This window comes from Scyliorhinus canicula, chromosome 17 (assembly GCF_902713615.1).
Source record: "Scyliorhinus canicula chromosome 17, sScyCan1.1, whole genome shotgun sequence".
NCBI classification, from domain to species: Eukaryota; Metazoa; Chordata; class Chondrichthyes; order Carcharhiniformes; family Scyliorhinidae; genus Scyliorhinus; species Scyliorhinus canicula.
The window spans coordinates 103136547-103154797 of NC_052162.1; the positions used below are offsets into that span (position 1 = coordinate 103136547).

General features: G+C 46.5%; 1 gene segment (V, D, J or C); it reads right to left on the reverse strand.

The window, feature by feature from the left end:
- Positions 1–17536: 17536 nt before the first annotated feature.
- On the reverse strand, positions 17537–17941 carry LOC119951491. The segment is given in 1 exon segment: positions 17537–17941. A coding segment is annotated over 1 exon segment (405 nt).
- Positions 17942–18251: the final 310 nt, after the last annotated feature.

Here is an 18251-nt window from a genome sequence, read left to right on the forward strand (position 1 = left end):
CATGCTACCGTGCTGCCCACGGCAGTGATTCACTTTGGAAAGAATAACAGGAATGCGGAATATTTGGCTAATGGTAAAATTCTTGGCAGTGTGGATGAGCAGAGGGATCTCGGTGTCCATGTACATAGATCCCTGAAAGTTGCCATCCAGATTGATAGGTTGTGAAGGAGGCCTATGGTGTGTTGGCCTTTATTGGTAGAGGGATTGAGTTCCGGAGCCATGAGGTCATGTTGCAGCTGTACAAAACTCTGGTACGGCCGCATTTGGAGTATTGCGTACAGATCTGGTCGTCTCATTATAGGAAGGACGTGGAAGCTTTGGAATGGGTGCAGAGGAGATTTACCAGGATGTTGCCTGGTATGGAGGGAAAATCTTATGAGGAAAGGCTGATGGACTTGAGGTTGTTTTCGTTAGAGAGAAGAAGGTTAAGAGGTGACTTAATAGAGGCATACAAAATGATCAGAGGGTTAGATAGGGTGGACAGTGAGAGCCTTCTCCCGCGGATGGAGGTGGCTAGCACGAGGGGACATAGCCTTAAATTGAGGGGTAATAGATATAGGACAGAGGTCAGAGGTAGGTTTTTTACGCAAAGAGTGGTGAGGCCGTGGAATGCCCTACCTGCAACAGTAGTGAACTCGCCAACATTGAGGGAATTTAAAAGTTTATTGGATAAGCATATGGATGATAATGGCATAGTGTAGGTTAGATGGCCTTTAGTTTTTGACTTCCCGTGTCGGTGCAACATCGTGGGACGAAGGGCCTGTACTGCGCTGTATCGTTCTATGTTATATGTTCTATGGGGAACCTTATCAAATGCCTTCCTGAAATCCATATACACCACATCCACTGCCCGACCTTCATCAATGGGTCTCGTAACATCCTCAAAGAATTCAATGAGGCTTGTGAGGCATGACCTGCCCCTTACAAAGCCACACCGACTATCTTTAATCAAACTATGTTTTTTGAAATAATCATCAATCCTATCTCTCAGAATCCTTTCCAATATTTTGCTCACCACAGAAGTAAGGCTGACTGGTCTGTAATTCCCAGGGATTTCAAAGAACAAAGAAAATTACAGCACAGGAACAGGCCCTTCGGCCCTCCCAGCCTGCGCCGATCCAGATCCTTTATCTAAACCTGTCTCCTATTTTCCAAGGTCTACTTCCCTCTGATCCCGCCCATTCATATACCTGTCTAGATGCGTCTTAAATGATGCTATCGTGCCCGCCTCTACCACCTCCGCTGGTAAATCGTTCCAGGCACCCACCACCCTCTGCGTAAAAAACTTTACACGCACATCTCCCTTAAACTTTCCCCCGCTCACCTTGAAATCGTGACCCATTGTAACTGACACCCCCACTCTTGGGAAAAGTGTGTTGCTATCCACCCTGTCCATACCTCTCATAATTTTGTAGACCTCAATCAGGTCCCCCCTCAACCTCCATCTTTCCAACGAAAACAATCCTAATCTACTCAACCTTTCTTCATAGCTAGCACCCTCCATACCAGGCAACATCCTGGTGAACCTCCTCTGCACCCTCTCCAAGGCATCCACATCCTTCTGGTAATGTGGCGACCAGAACTGCACGCAGTATTCCAAATGTGGCCGAACCAATGTCCTATACAACTGTAACATGACCTGCCGACTCTTGTACTCAATACCTCGTCCGATGAAGGCAAGCATGCTGTATGCCTTCTTGACCACTCTATAAACCTGCGTTGCCACCTTCAGGGTACAATGGACCTGAACTCCCAGATCTCTCTGCACATCAATTTTCCCCAAGACCCTTCCATTGACCATATAGTCCGCTCTTGAATTTGATCTTCCAAAATGCATCACCTCGCATTTGCCTGGATTGTAATCCATCTGCCATTTCTCTGCCCAACTCTTCAATCTATCTATGTTTTGTTGTATTCTCTGACAGTCCTCCTCGCTATCTGCAACTCCACCAATCTTAGTATCATCTGCAAACTTGCTAATCAGACCACCTATACCTTCCTCCAGGTCATTTATGTAGATCACAAACATCAGTGGTCCGAGCACGGATCCCTGTGGAACACCACTAGGCACCCTTCTCCATTTTGAGACACTCCCTTCCACCACTACTCTCTGTCTCCTGTTGCCCAGCTAGTTCTTTATCCCTCTAGCTAGTACACCCTGAACCCCATACAACTTCACTTTTTCCATCAACCTGCCATGGGAAACCTTATCAAACGCCTTACTAAAGTCCATGTCTACAACATCTACAGCCCTTCCCTCATCAATTAACTTTGTCACTTCCTCAAAGAATTCTATTAGGTTTGTAAGACATGACCTTCCCTGCACAAAACCATGCTGCCTATCACTGATAAGTCTATTTTCTTCCAGATGTGAATAGATCCTATCCCTCAGTATCTTCTCCAACAGTTTGCCTACCACTGACGTCAAGCTCACAGGTCTATAATTCCCTGGATTATCCCTGCTACCCTTCTTAAACAAAGGGACAATATTAGCAATTCTCCAGTCCTCCGGGACCTCACCCGTGCTCAAGGATGCTGCAAAGATATCTGTTAAGGCCCCAGCTATTTCGACCCTCGCTTCCCTCAGTAACCTGGGATAAATCCCATCCGGTCCTGGGGACTTGTCCACCTTAATGTCTTTCAGAATACCCAAAACGTCGCCCTTCCGTATGACAATTGACCGAGAGAATTTAAACATCCATCCCTAGTCTCAACATCCATCTTGTCTCTCTCCTTTGTGAATACTGATGGAAAGTACTCATTAAGAATCTCACCCATTTCCTTTGAGTCCACGCATAAATTCCCTCTTTTGTCTTTGAGTGGGCGAATCCTTTCTCTAGTTACAAGAGTTACAAGAGCTCCTTACATGCGAATAAAATGCTTTGGGATTTTCCTTAACCCTGTTAGCCAAAGATATTTCATGACCCCTTTTAGCCCTCTTTATTGCGCGTTTGAGATTCTTCCTACTTTCCCGATATTCCTCCAAAGCTTCATCAGTTTTGAGTTGCCTCGATCCTATGTATGCTTCCTTTTTCATCTTAGCTAGTATCACAATTTCACCCGTCATCCATGGTTCCCTAATCTTGCCATTTCTATCTTTCATTTTCACAGGAACATGTCTGTCCTGCACTCTAATCAACCTTTCCTTAAAAGACTTCCACATTTCAAATGTGGATTTACCCTTAAACAGCTGCTTCCAATCCACATTCCCTAGCTCCTGCCGAATTTTGTTATACTCTGCCTTTCCCCAATTTAGTACTCTTCCTTTTGGACCCCTCTTGTCCTTGTCCATGAGTATTCTAAAACTTACGGAATTGTGATCGCTATTCCCAAAGTAATCACCGACTGAAACATCAACCACCTGGCCGGGATCATTCCCCAATACCAGGTCCAGTATGGCCTCTTCCCGAGTTGGACTATTTACATATTTTATTTACATTCCCTATTCCCTTTCTTGAACAGGGGAATAACAGTCACCTCCCTCCAATCATCCGGTACTACTCCAGTGGAGAGTGAGGAGGCAAAGTTCATCGCCAATGGCGCAGCAATCTCCTCCCTCACTTCCTATAGTAACCTTGGGTATAACCCGTCAGGCCCAGGTGACTTATCTATCCTGATGCTTGTCAAAATTTCCAGCACATCCTCCTTCTTAATATAAACCTGTTCAAGTCTATTAATCTGGTTCACACTGTTCTCATGAGCAACAAGGTCTCTCTCTCTTCTGAATACAGAAGCAAAATATTCATTTCCAACCCCCCATCTCCACAGACTCTAGGCACAAGTTCCCTCCACTATCCCTGATCGGCCCTACTCTCACTCTGATCATCCTATTATTTCTCACATATAGTGAGGTTTTCACTAATCCTTCCTGCCAGGGCTTTTTCATGCCCCCTTCTAGCTCGCCTCAGTCCATTTTTGAGTTCTTTCCTGGCTACTTTGTAACCCTCTCGAGCCATGCCAGATCCTTGATTCCTCAACCTTACGTAAGCTTCCTTCTTCCTCTTGACTAGAAGCTCCACTTCTCTTGTCATCGAAGGCTCCTTCACCTTACCTTTCCTTCCTCATCTCAGTGGGACAAAACTTTTTTATAAATGTTTTTTTTATTGAGTTTTCATATTTTATATATGACAAATTACAAGTTATTAGAGAGAGAGAAAAAAAAAGGAAAACATAAAAATTTAACATGAATATTTACAGGTAAGCATCTTCATAACAATAATTGTGGCCGCCCCCTTTAGCCAGCATACATATTTTACATTCCCCAATATGGCCGAGGCACATGTTTATAGGCATTTATTTATAGTTTGGTTTTGGGCCTTGGCTTGCCATCAAACCCCCATACCGAGCCCGTAGCCCCCCCCCCCCCCCCCCCCCCCCCCGGCTACCTTCCCCCGATTCCCGTCCATTTTCCCCTGGTTCTTGGCCACCCGACTATTCTTCCTCATGTACGTTGGCCACAAACAGGTCCCGGAACAGTTGCATGAATGGCTCCCACGTTCTGTGGAAGCCGTCGTCCGACCCTCGGATGGCGAATTTGATTTTCTCCATTTGGAGAGATTCCGAGAGGTCGGACAGCCAGTCTGCAGCTCTGGGTGGTGCTGCTGACCGCCAGCCAAACAGGATTCTACGGCGGGCAATCAGGGAGGCAAAGGCAAGGGCGTCCGCCCTCCTCCCCAGGAATAGATCTGGCTGGTCTGAAACCCCGAAGACCGCCACTATCGGGCATGGCTCCACCCTCACCCCCACCACTTTGGACATAGCTTTGAAGAAGGCTGTCCAGTACTCCACAAGTCTGGGGAAAGACCAGAACATGTGGGCGTGGTTGGCCGGGCCTCTCTGGCACCGCTCACATTTGTCCTCCACCTCCGGGAAGAACCTACTCATACGGTTTCTCGTTAAGTGGGCTCTATGTACCACTTTTAGTTGCGTCAGGCTGAGCCTTGCGCACGTGGAGGTGGAGTTGACCCTATGCAGTGCTTCGCTCCAGAGTCCCCACCCTATCTCCATCCCCAGGTCGTCCTCCCATTTCCTTCTTGTTGCATCCAGTACGGTGTCGTCCCTATCTACCAGTCGGTCATACATGTCACTACAGTTCCCTTTCTCTAGGATACTTGCGTCCAGTAGGTCTTCCAGTAGTGTCTGTCGTGGTGGTTGTCGGTACGTCCTTGTCTCCTTTCGTAGGAAGTTTTTGAGCTGCAGGTACCGTAGCTCGTTCCCCCCAGCTAGCTGAAATTTCTCTGTCAGTTCGTCCAGTGTTGCGATCCTGTCGTCCGTGTATAGGTCCCAGTGGGACAAAACTATCCAGCACTCGCAGCAAGTGCTCCTTAAACAACTCCCACATTACTGTTGTGCATTTCCCCAAGAACAATTGTTCTCACTTTATGCTCCTCATCTCCTGACTAATAGCAGTATAATTTGGGGCAGCAGGGTAGCATGGTGGTTAGCATAAATGCTTCACAGTTCCAGGGTCCCAGGTTCGATTCCCGGCTGGGTCACTGTCTGTGTGGAGTCTGCACGTCCTCCCCCTGTGTGCGTGGGTTTCCTCCGGGTGCTCCGGTTTCCTCCCACAGTCCAAAGATGTGTGGGTTAGGTGGATTGGCCATGCTAAATTGCCCGTAGTGTCCTAATAAAAGTAAGGTTAGGGGGGGGGGTTGTTGGGTTACGGGTATAGGGTGGATACGTGGGTTTGAGTAGGGTGATCATGGCTCGGCACAACATTGAGGGCTGAAGGGCCTGTTCTGTGCTGTACTGTTCTATGTTCTAATTTCCCCTCCCCCAATTAAAGACCTTCCCATACTGTCTGTTCCTATCCCTCTCCATGACTGTGGTAAAGGTCAAGGAGTTGTGGACAGTGTCACCGAAATGCTCTCCCACCGAGACATCTGACACCTGGCCTGGTTCGTTGCCTCCCCCCTAGTCGGCCTATCTACATATTGAGTCAGAAATCCTTCATGTACACACCTGACAAAATCTGCTCCATTCAAACCATTTGCAGTAAGGAGGTTCCAGTCAGTATTAGGGAAGTTGAAGTCACCCCTGACAACAACTGTGTTACTTCTGCACCTTTACAAGATCTGCCGCCCAATCTGTTCCTCTATCTCTCTGCTGCTGTTGGGGGATCTATAGAAAACTCCCAATAAAGTGACTTCTCCTTTTTTGTTTTGACTTCCACTGACTCAGTAGACGAACCCTCCTCAACTACCTCCTTTTCTGCAGCTGTGATGCACTCCCTAATTAACAGTGCCACTCCTCCTCCTCTTTCACCTTCCTCGCTATTCTTCTGAAAACATCTAAACCCCAGAACATCTAACAACCATTCCTGCCCCTGTGAAATCCATGACTCCATAATGGCCACAAAATCGTAGTTCCAAGTACTGATCCATGGTCTAAGCTCATCTCCCTTATTACTGACACTCCGTGCATTGAAACAGACACACTTTAACCCATTCCACTGAGTGCAACTTTGTCCTATCAACTGTCTGTCCTTCCTCACAGACTCGCTGCATTCTATTTTTGCCTGTTCAACAGCTACCCTATCCTCTGATCCATAGCTCTGGTTCCCATCCCCCTGCCAAACTAGTGTAAACCCCCCGAAGAGCTCTTGCACCCACCCAGGATATTGGTGCTCCTCCAGTTTAGGTGCAATCCATCCTTCATGTATAGGTCCCACCTTCCCCAGAAGATCCACATATCTGAAGACTTCCGTTCTGCACCAGCCCTGTAGCCACTGTTCAGCTGCACTCGCTCTCTGTTCCTTGTCTCGCTTGCATGTGGCACCGGTAGCAATCCTGAGATCACCTGCTTGTCCTGCTCTTTAGCTTCAAACCTAACTCCCTAAAATCACTTTTTAGATCCTCATCCCTTTTCTTAGCTATGTCATTGGTGCCTATGTGCACCACGACTTCTGGTTGCTCCCCCTACCCCTTACGAATCCTGTATCTCGATCCGAGACATCCCTGGCTCTGGCACCTGGGAGGCAACATACCACCCGGGAGTCTCGTTCACGACCACAGAATCTCCTGTCCGTTCCTGTAACCATTGAGCCTCCTATCATTATTGCTTTTCTATTCCGCCCTTCCCTTCTGAGCCACAGAGCCAGGCTCAGTGCCAGAGACCTGCCTAATGGGCAAGCATAGACCAGCCCTCACCCCTGGGGCGGGATTCTCCATCGGTGAACGCCAGAATCGGGAAAGGCAATTGGGTGGAGGTTCAATCGTGAGGCCAAAACTTTGGGCTGGATTCTCCGTTTGCCGACTCCAAAATCGGGAAATGCGATTGGGCAGAGAATAGCTTCCGACACCGAAATTGCGGTAGACACCAGTTTGATGCCAAATCGGGATGCTCTGGCACCCCAAAAATGGCGTAAATGCGGTGCTCGCCGCGCGGGCTGAAAATACAGTGGGCATATCATTGGCAGCCTCATGCACTATGCTCCGGGGCCACTGCAATCCAGCGCCTCTGATGGGCCGGGTTCCCGATGGTGTGCTCTCACAAATCGTTAACCCGGTGTCCTGGCTGCTGAGCAAGAGAACAGCAGAAGCAAATGGCATGGAGGGACTGCGGGCTGCTGGCCAGGACAATGGCCAGGTCTCTGACACGAGGTCCGGCTCTGGGGTTCAGAAGGGAAGGGGGAGATTAGGAGAGCACTAGTTATAGGGGATTCAATAGTTAGAGGTAAAGTCAGGTGGTTCTGTGGGCACGGGCGAGACTCTCGGATGGTTTGTTGCCTCCCGATCGCCAGGGTCCATGACGTCTCGGATGGTGTCTTCAGGATCCTTAAGGGGGAGGGGAGCAGCCAGAAGTCGTGGTGCACATTGGTACCAACGACGTAGGTAGGAAAAGGGGTGTGGATGTAATAAACGAGTTTGGCGAGTTAGGCTGGAAGTTAAAAGCCAGGACAAAGTTGTAATCTCTGGTTTGTTACCGGTGCCACGTGATAGCGAGGCTAGGAATAGGGAGAGAGTGCAGTTGAACACGTGGCTGCAGGAATGGTGTAGGAGGGAGGGCTTCAGGTATTTGGATAATTGGAGCGCATTCTGGGGAAGGTGGGACCTGTACAACCAGGACGGGTTGCATCCGAACGAGAGGGGCACCAATATCCTGGGAGGGAGGTTTTCTAGTACTCTTCGGGAGGGTTTAAACTAATTTGGCAGGGGAATAGGAACCGGATTTGTAGTCCAGCAACTAAGGTAGCCGATGTTCAGGACGTCAAAGCGTGTAGTGAGGCAGTGGGGAAGGTAACACTGACAAAGGAGAGTAGTTGCAGGAACGGAGCTGTGTTGAAGTGTGTATACTTCAACGCAAGAAGCATCAGGAATAAGGTGGGTGAACTTAAGGCATGGATTGGTACTTGGGACTATGATGTTGTGGCCATCACGGAAACTTGGATAGAAGAGGGGTAGAAATGGTTGTTGGAGGTTCCGAGTTATAGATGTTTCAATAAGATTAGGGAGGGTGGTAAAAGAGGTGTGGGGAGGGGGGCATTGTTAATTAGAGATAGTATAACAGCTGCAGAAAGGCAGTTCGAGGAGGATCTGCCTTCTGAGGTAGTATAGGTTGAAGTCAGAAATAGGAAAGGAGCAGTCACCTTGTTGGGAGTTTTCTATAGTCCCCCCAATAGCAGTAGAGATGTGGAGGAACAGATTGGGAAACAGATTTTACAAATGAAGTCATGGTGACTTCAACTTCCCAAATACTGAGTGGAACTCTTTAGATCAAATAGTTTGGATGGGGTGGTGTTTGTGCAGTGTGTCCAGGAAGCTTTTCTGACACAGTATGTAGATTGTCTAACCAGAGGGGAGGCCATATTGGATTTGGTACTTGGTAATGAACCAGGGCAAGTGATAGATTTGGTAGTGGGGGAGCATTTTGGAGATAGTGACCACAATTCTGTGACTTTCACTTTAGTAATGGAGAGGATTAGGTGCGTGCAACAGGGCAAGGTTTACAATTGGGGGAAGGGTAAATACGAAGCTATCAGACAAGAACTGAAGTGCATAAATTGAGAACAGAGGCTGTCAGAGAAGGACACAATTGAAATGTGGAACTTGTTCAAGGAACAGATACTGCGTGTCCTTGATATGTATGTCCCTGTCAGGCAGGGACGAGATGGTCGAGGGAGGGAACCATGGTTGACAAGAGAGGTTGAATGTCTTGTTAAAAGGAAGAAGGAGACTTGTGTAAGGCTAAGGAAACAAGGTTCAGACAGGGTGCTGGAGGGATACAAGATAGCCAGGAGGGAACTGAAGAAAGGGATTAGGAGAGTTAAGAGAGGGCATGAAAAATATTTGGCGGGTAGGATCAAGGAAAACCCCAAGGCCTTTTACACATATGTGAGAAATATGAGAATGACCAGAACGAGGGTAGGTCCGGTCAAGGACAGTAGATTGTGTCTTGAGTCTGAAGAGATAGGAGAGGTCTTGAACAAATACTTTTCTTCAGTATTTACGAATGAGAGGAGCCATATTGTTGGAGAGTGAAACAGCTCGAGGAGATACTTGTTAGCAAGGAAGATGTGTTGGGCATTTTGAAAAACTTGAGAATAGACAAGTCCCCCAGGCCTGATGGGATATATCCAAGGATTATATGGGAAGCAAGAGATGAAATTGCAGAGCCGTTGGCAATGATCTTTTCATCCTCACTGTCAACAGGGGTGGTACCAGTGGATTGGAGAGTGGTGAATGTCGTGCCCCTGTTCAGAAAAGGAAATAGGGATAACCCTGGGAATTACAGGCCAGTTAGTCTTACTTTGGTGGTTGGCAAAGTAATGGAAAGGATACTGAGGGATCGGATTTCTGAGCATCTAGAAAGACACTGCTCGATAAGGGATAGTCAGCACTGGATTTGTGAGGGGTAGGTCTTGCCTCACAAGTTTTATTGAATTCTTTGAGGAGGTGACCAAGCACGTGGATGAAGGTAAAGCAGTGGATGTAGTGTACATGGATTTTGGTGAGGCATTTTATAAGTTCCCCATGGTAGGCTTATACAGAAAGTAAGGAGGCATGGGATAGTGGGAAATTTGGCCAGTTGGATAACGAACTGGCTAACCGATAGAAGTTAGAGAGTGGTGATGGATGGAAAATATTCAGCCTGTAGCCCAGTTACCAGTGGCGTACCGCAGGGATCAGTTCTGGGCCCTCTGCTGTTTGTGATTTTCATTAATGACTTGGATGAGGGAGTTGAAGGGTGGGTCAGTAAATTTGCAGACGATACAGAGATTGGTGGAGTTGTGGATAGTGAGGAGGGCTGTTGTCGGCTGCAAAGAGACATAGATAGGATGCAGAGCTGGGCTGAGAAGTTGCAGATGGAGTTTAACCCTGAAAAGTGTGAGGTTGTCCATTTTGGAAGGACAAATATGAATGCAGAATACACGGTTAATGGTAGGGTTCTTGGCAATGTGGAGGAGCAGAGAGATCTTGGGGTCTATGTTCATAGATCTTTGAAAGTTGTCACTCAAGTGGATAGAGCTGTGAAGAAGGCCTATGGTGTGCTAGCATTCATTAGCAGAGGGATTGAATTTAAGAGCCGTGAGGTGATGATGCAGGTGTACAAAACCTTGGTAAGGCCACATTTGGAGTACTGTGTGCAGTTCTGGTCGCCGCATTTTAGGAAGGATGTGGAAGCTTTGGAAAAGGTGCAAAGGAGATTTACCAGGATGTTGCCTGAAATGGAGAGTAGGCCTTACGAGGACAGTTTGAAGGTGCTTGGCCTTTTCTCATTAGAACGGAGAAGGATGAGGGCCGACTTGGTCGAGGTTTATAAGGTGATCAGGGGAATAGATAGAGTAGACAGTCAGAGACTTTTTCCCCAGGTGGAATAAACTTAGGACATAAATTTAAAACAAGGGGACATAAATTTAAGGTGAACGGTGGAAGATGTAGTGGGGATGTCAGAGGTAGGTTCTTTACCCAGAAAGTAGTGGGAGCATGGAATGCACTGCCTGTGGAAGTAGTTGAGTCCTTCAAGCGGCTATTGGATCGGTACATGGATTACGGTAGAATGATGGGGTGTAGATTAATTTGATCTTAATCTAGGACAAAAGTTCGGCAAAACATCGTGGGCCAAACGGCCTGTTCTGTGCTGTATTTTTCTATGTTCTTTGTCCTAATCTTTTCAAGCAAGTCGACTATTACTCTTAATTGCAGTGGAACATGACTGCCTGTATGACCTTTCATAGAACATAGAACAGTACAGCACAGAACAGGCCCTTCGGCCCTCGATGTTGTGCCGAGCAATGATCACCCTACTCAAACCCACGTATCCACCCTATACCCTTAACCCAACAACCCCACCCCCCCTTAACCTTACTTTTTAGGACACTACGGGCAATTTAGCATGGCCAATCCACCTAACCCGCACATCTTTGGACTGTGGGAGGAAACCAGAGCACCCGGAGGAGGACGTGCAGACTCCGCACAGACAGTGACCCAGCCGGGAACCGAACCTGGGACCCTGGAGCTGTGAAGCATTTATGCTAACCATCATGCTACCGTGCTACCCCAATGTGGGTAGTGGGAGTGGGAGTGCTTTCCTCATAAGACAAGCTGCCAATTTGTCCCACTTTCTTGTAAACCTTCTCGGAAATGATTCTAATGCGTTTACATATTTCTTTAAATAACAAGGCGAATACTTTACACAGTGGGGGCCATTGCGATTCACTTTGCCCGCGACCAGTTCACCCTGCCCGTCAGCTTTCTAGCGGTGTGCGATGGCTTCAATGAGATGCAGCGGGTTTATAGAGTCCCATCGCTAGCGAAGGCCATGCCACCCAGAAAAACTAATCTGGGGGACTGGAGAATCCAGCAGCATATTTCTCAGCGGCACGCTGTTCATTGGCGACAGTAGTCTAGCTTCCCACCACTTGTCAAATTTCCACTGATGCCACCCCACGCCATCAGGAAACCCACAGGCAGGGTTGCGCCGACAGTGGGAAAAGCAAAACCTGATGATCGGGTAATTCCAGCAAATGGCCTAATGAACTGAATTATGTCACTCACCTGATGAAGGAGTTGAGCTCCAAAAGCTAGTGATTGGGCTTTAACCTGGTGTTGTAAGACTTCTTACTGTGCTCACCCCAGTCAGACGCCCGCACCTCCACATCATTGAAGTATGTAAAGACAAGGGTTGCAATTGTCTGGTTGTTGGCATGCTTTGTTGCCACCTGCAGCGCACCCCCGCCCGTGGGTTTCCCTGCAGCGTGGGGTGAGGTGGGGTGGCTTCAGTGGGAAATTGACAAACGACAGGAAGATAGAATACTGTCGCCAGCAACAGCCTGCTGCTGAGAAACACGCAGCTAGGAACTGGTGAATCCAGCCCATCATATTGGTATAATTTTTTGCTAATTTTTTTCCAGTGGGACTGAACTTTTATGTTGGGGGTAAAACATAATAGAAGGTATTAAATATGGCAAGGGTTTGTAACCGAATATACTTGGGGAACAGCACTTCTAGATCTATAGAATTGCTTCCATACGTGCACAAAGAACAAGGCAGGAGGTACAAGATATGATGCTGAGTCAGGGATAAAAGTCACATTGTCACTTTTCACCAATGCTACAGAAAGATATGCATACGTTTGGAAAGCCAGTTGGGCAGGTAACTTAATTCTCTCCGAGACTAGTCTCCTGATAGAATATGTTAAGGTCTGTGTCAAGTGCCGCAAAACCCAGAAAGGGAATCTGGAACATCGGTTCTTCCTGGGTCACGGACTATAGTTAACATGCAGTTAGTTCGATCATATGAGGAAAGATAATCAAAAGGTTATCGGGGGTTGGGGGAGCGACTGACTTCAAACACAGACAGGTGAACAATTCCGTGTGGAATGACCGAGAAGGCTTGAGTGTCCGAAGCCCCACTTCTGCTCCTTTTCGCATTTTCGATTTATAAAAAAACAGCATTGTCCACATGCGGATTTAATTTTAATTGGTGCCAATGAGATCCAACACCTGATTCCTACCAAAACCATAGCTAAGACATGGGCGTGTCACATCTGAAATACACTTGAAAACTCGCTACTCCTCGACATGTGTATCTCAAAAATAAGCAGTAAGCACAACCACATGCCTGGATGGAATTTATTTCTCATCAATGACCCAATTGAGTTTGGCTCTATGTACACCGCTGTGGATGGAGGAAGGATCTTAACACCATAGGAGCAGAATTAGGCCACTCGGCCCATCGAGTCTGCTCTGCCATTCAATCATGGCTGATATTTTTCTCATCCCCATTCTCCTGCCTTCTCCCCATAACCCCTGATCCCCTTATTGATCAAAAACCTATCTATCTTTGTCTTAAAGACACTCAGTGATGTGGCCTCCACAGCTTTCTGCGGCAAAGAGTTCCACAGATTCACCATCCTCTGGCTGAAGAAATTCCTCCTCATCTCTGTTTTAAAGGTCTGAGATTGTGTCCACTGCTTCTAGTTTTTCCTACAAGTGGAAACATCCTCTCCACATCCACTCTATCCAGGCCTCGCAGTATCCTGTAAGTTTCAATAAGATCCCCCTTCATCCTTCTAAATTCCACCGAGTACAGACCCAGAGTCCTCAACTGTTCCTCATATGACAAGCTGTTCATTCCAGGGATCATTCTTGTGAACCTCCTCTGGACCCTTTCCAAGGCCAACACATCCTTCCTTAGATACGAGGTCCAAAACTGCTCACAATGCTCCAAATGGAGTCTGACCAGAGCCTTATACAGCCTCAGAAGTACATCCCTGGCCCTGGTCAAATTCCTAGGGGTGCACATCACCAAAAATCTATCCTGGTCCACTCACGTTGACGCTATCACCAAGAAAGCACAACAGCGCCTATACTTCCTCAGGAAACTAAGGAAATTCGGCATGTCCACATTAACCCTTACCAACTTTTACAGATGCACTATAGAAAGCATCCTATCGGGCTGCATCACAGCCTGGTATGGCAACTGCTCGGCCCAGGACCGCAAGGAACTTCAGAGAGTCGTGAATACCGCCCAGTCCATCACACAAACCTGCCTCCCATCCATTGATTCCATCTACACCTCCCGCTGCCGGGGGAAAGCGGGCAGCATAATCAAGGATCCCTCCCACCTGGCTTACTCACTTTTCCAACTTCTTCCATCGGGCAGGAGATTCAGAAGTCTGAGAACACGCACAAACAGACTCAAAAACAGCTTCTTCCCCACTGTCACCAGACTCCTAAATGACCCTCTTATTGACTGACCTCATTAACACTACACCCTGTATGCTTCAACCGATGCCAATGCTTATGTAGTTACATTTTATATCTTGTGTTGCCCTATTATGTATTCTCATGTATTTTCTTGAATTGTTTAATTCCCCTTTCTTCCATGTACTGAATGACCTGTTGAGCTGCTTGCAGAAAAATACTTTTCACTGTACCTCGGTACACGTGACAATAAACAAATCCAATCCAATCCAATCCAAAAACATTTGCCTTCCTAACTGCCAACTGAACCTGCACGTTAACATTAAGAAAATTGTGAACAAGGACTCCAAAGTCCCTTTGTGCTTCTGATTTCCTAAGCATCTCCCCATTTAGAAAATAGTCTATGCCTCCATTTCTCCTTCCAAAGTGCATAACCTCACATTTTTCCACATTGTATTCCATCTGCCACTTCATTGCCCACTCTCCTAGCCTGCCCAAGTTCTTCTGCAGCCCCTTTTCTTCCTCAATACTACCTGCCCCTCTACAGATCTTTGTATCATCTTCAAACTGAGCAACAGTGCCTTCAGTTTCTTCTTCCACATCATTAATGCATATTGTGAAAAGGACGTCTGCAGAATGAACTGCAGCAATATCCCACAGTTAATTTGCCAGCAGCTCCCCGCACCGTGAACTTTACAGCGACATGGGGTTGAAATACAATGTTATGAGATCCACCATTTCTAACCCACTATCCTGACTTGTAGCTCCTCCCTTCATCAGTGTCCCATCAGAGATTTGGAATTGCTGAACACGAGAAGAGAAGTTAGCAGAATGGATAAAGCAGCTTAATATAAAGGTAAAAACAAATTACCACAGATGCTGGAATCTGAAACAAAAACAGAAAATACTGGACAATCTCAGCAGATCTGACACCATCTATAGAGAGAAAAGGGAGCTATTGTTTCGGGTCTGACAGAGTCATCAGCTTTCACAAAGAGACAGCCAGAGTCGAAAGGTTCTCTCCACAGATGCTGTCAGAGCTGCTGAGATTGTCCAGTATTTTCTGTTTTTGTTTAATCTAGTGGTATACCACGAGATTTTCAGCCAAACTCTGGATGGAAAATAATGGAACTTGGTTCCAATAAACACTGAAAAATAAAAAAGCAGGGGGAAAAGGATGTCTATTGATAGAAACAGGAATTAAGTTCAATTCTGGGTTTCAGAATGGAGTCGGGAGGTAGGGAATTGGAACTGATGTGTTCAGGAAAGAAATGGCATCAGAGACCAGGGAGGGGAAGAGAGTTTGTGACAAGTGTACGGAGGTTGTAACCAAAGCACAAAATAAATCTCGGTGTCTTCAATTCAGTTTTAACAACAATGCTGGGCAGCAAAGTAGCATGGTGGTTAGCATAAATGCTTCACAGCTCCAGGGTCCCAGGTTTGATTCCCGGCTGGGTCACTGTCTGTGCGGAGTCTGCACGTCCTCCCCGTGTGTGCGTGGGTTTCCTCCGGGTGCTCCGGTTTCCTCCCACAGTCCAAAGATGTGCGGGTTAGGTGGATTGGCCATGCTAAATTGCCCGTAGTGTACTAAAAAGTAAGGTTAAGGGGGGTGTTGTTGGGTTACGGGTATAGGGTGGATACGTGGGTTTGAGTAGGGTGATCATTGTTCGGCACAACATCGAGGGCCGAAGGGCCTGTTCTGTTCTAACATCATCATTAATTTGAATTAATTGCTGGTACCAGAATCCCTTTTTTCATAGAATTTACAGTGCAGAAGGAGGCCATTCGGCCCATCGAGTCTGCACCGGTTCTCTGAAAGAGCATATACTACCCAAGCCCATATGTCCACCCTATGCCCATAACCCAGTAACTCCACCCAACACTCAGGGCAATTTTGAACACTGAGGGCAATTTAGCATGGCCAATCCATCTAACCTGCACCGGAGCACACGGAGGAAACCCAGGCACGCACGGGGAGAATGTGCAGACTCTGCACAGACAGTGAGCCAAGCCGGGAATCGAACCTGGGACCCTGGAGCTGTGAAGCAATTGTGCTAACCACCATGCTACCGTGCTGCCCTTCTTGCAAGGTGTGCAAGATAACTTTATAAATCACTGTGTAAAAACATCCCAGACAGTGAACATTAACTATTCGATCTAATGGTGGCAAATTAACCAGAGTGGATAAAAGAGTAGAGGTCTAAGGAGAGTGGCCATAAAATATAATCCCTAAATTTCCATGGATTTAGAGACAGAGTGGGATTGCTATTCTGGGAATGGCTAAGACTATATTTAATAAAATTCCCCGCGACACAGTACAATGTGTTAATATACAAGTAAGTTGCAGCATGTGTTAAAAGTGAGAGGGAATTGTGCTTTAAATGCCCTCGTGTGGAAAATCCAAATGAGCAAATACGCTTTAATGTACAGCGAACATAACCTAGACAGGGATTAGTGAACGGACTGAGAAATATGGGAAATTTAGGGAAAAGGGATGTGCATCCAGTTATAATGGAATAGTTTAATAAAGTCTGGATGATAAAGTATTAGACAACTCGTTAAAACAATATTGGAGAATGTAATGACATAATTAGCTGCAGACACATTTATGGAGGTGTTGGAAAAAGTGGCCACCAAAACTGGTGAATTATCTGCCAGATAATCAAGCTCTTTCAGCCGAGCGGTCCACACTCATCATGCAACTCAATGAGCAAACGTTTGCCGTTCGGTTCCAGTGACGATTTCCATACTAGGAAAGCTCGCCATGGGCCATTTGCTTTAAAGTGTGTCTTGAGGATCGACTCAGTCAAAGTTCCCCCTTGCCACTAACGCCGGGACAGGTTCTGTCCAGCTGCCCCAGAAGTAACAGCCTCGTCACCCACCTTATCAGATGTGCGAAAGCAATGCTAATTTACCAAACACAAATTCTAATGGAATAATATAGGCAATTGTTCCACCCAATGTAGAAGCGAAAGCTGTTTGTAGGAGGAAGAACTGTTGTTCTGGGTGATGGAGAGACAGGAGCAAAATGATCGGTGGTTCTCCTGGAGGTACCATGGGAAAAGGAGTTGTTGAAAGTGATTGTCTTCAATAATCTATCCACTGCGCCTCGCAACTTCCTTTCGACAGCAATTTGTTGCTGCTTCGTTTGGATCATGTATCCATGCAATGAAAAACTGAGGCCCAAATGCACATCCCGGAGCACGTGCAGTCACCTCCTACCAATTGAACTGCACACACTTTATCCATAAACAAATTGACAGCGTTCTGTGCATACATTAGCCTCCCGATTGCTGTTTATATCAATTAAAATTAATCTCTTTACAGAATCATAGAATTTACAGTGCAGAAGGAGGCCAAAGTTCAAATCCAACTCATAAATTCTTAATTCTAATCATTGGGGTGCTCTTCGCAACCGAGGTTTTTGTACGGACTCTGTCGCTCCATACAACACTGTGTAGTAGACACCACACAGAAGTAGGTCGCGGTGTCTGTCAGACTCATGGACGAGATAGTCAGGGTGCTGCTCTTCTCCAAACTTCGACTGACGGCTCTGAATCGACCTTTTTCTTCACCGGTTCTCGACGCCATTATCAACATCTTTGGTCCCTGGTTCGGAGGCTGAACATACCAGTAAATCGCCGAGAAAACAATGGTGGTGTGGCAGTGTATCAATATGGTTTTCCGTTCACGCGGATTCTGTGACGGAAATGTTTGCGTAACTTTTTCATCGGTAACAGCTAATGGAGCAAAGTAATCAATTCCAATTAGTCCAAACAGATATTTGAGAAACATGGGAATAGCTGTATGAATTTCAACTCTTCAGATCTACTGCAAATTTAATTACTTCATATTAATTCTAAATCTTAAATCTGTTTGTCCTCTTTCGCTCAATAAGCGGTGATGTAATCATCCTTGGCTAAAGAACATCGTTAAAATATTCTGAACAAATAATACGAGACATTGATAAAATTACAAAGACGGCCAGGAATTGGCCAGCTGATTTCAATGTCGTGAATCTTTGAAGAAGTAAAGGAGGTCAGATATTACCTGAAAAAGAGTATGAATGACCAAAGCACTGGGCTTCATTTCCAAAGCGGATGAA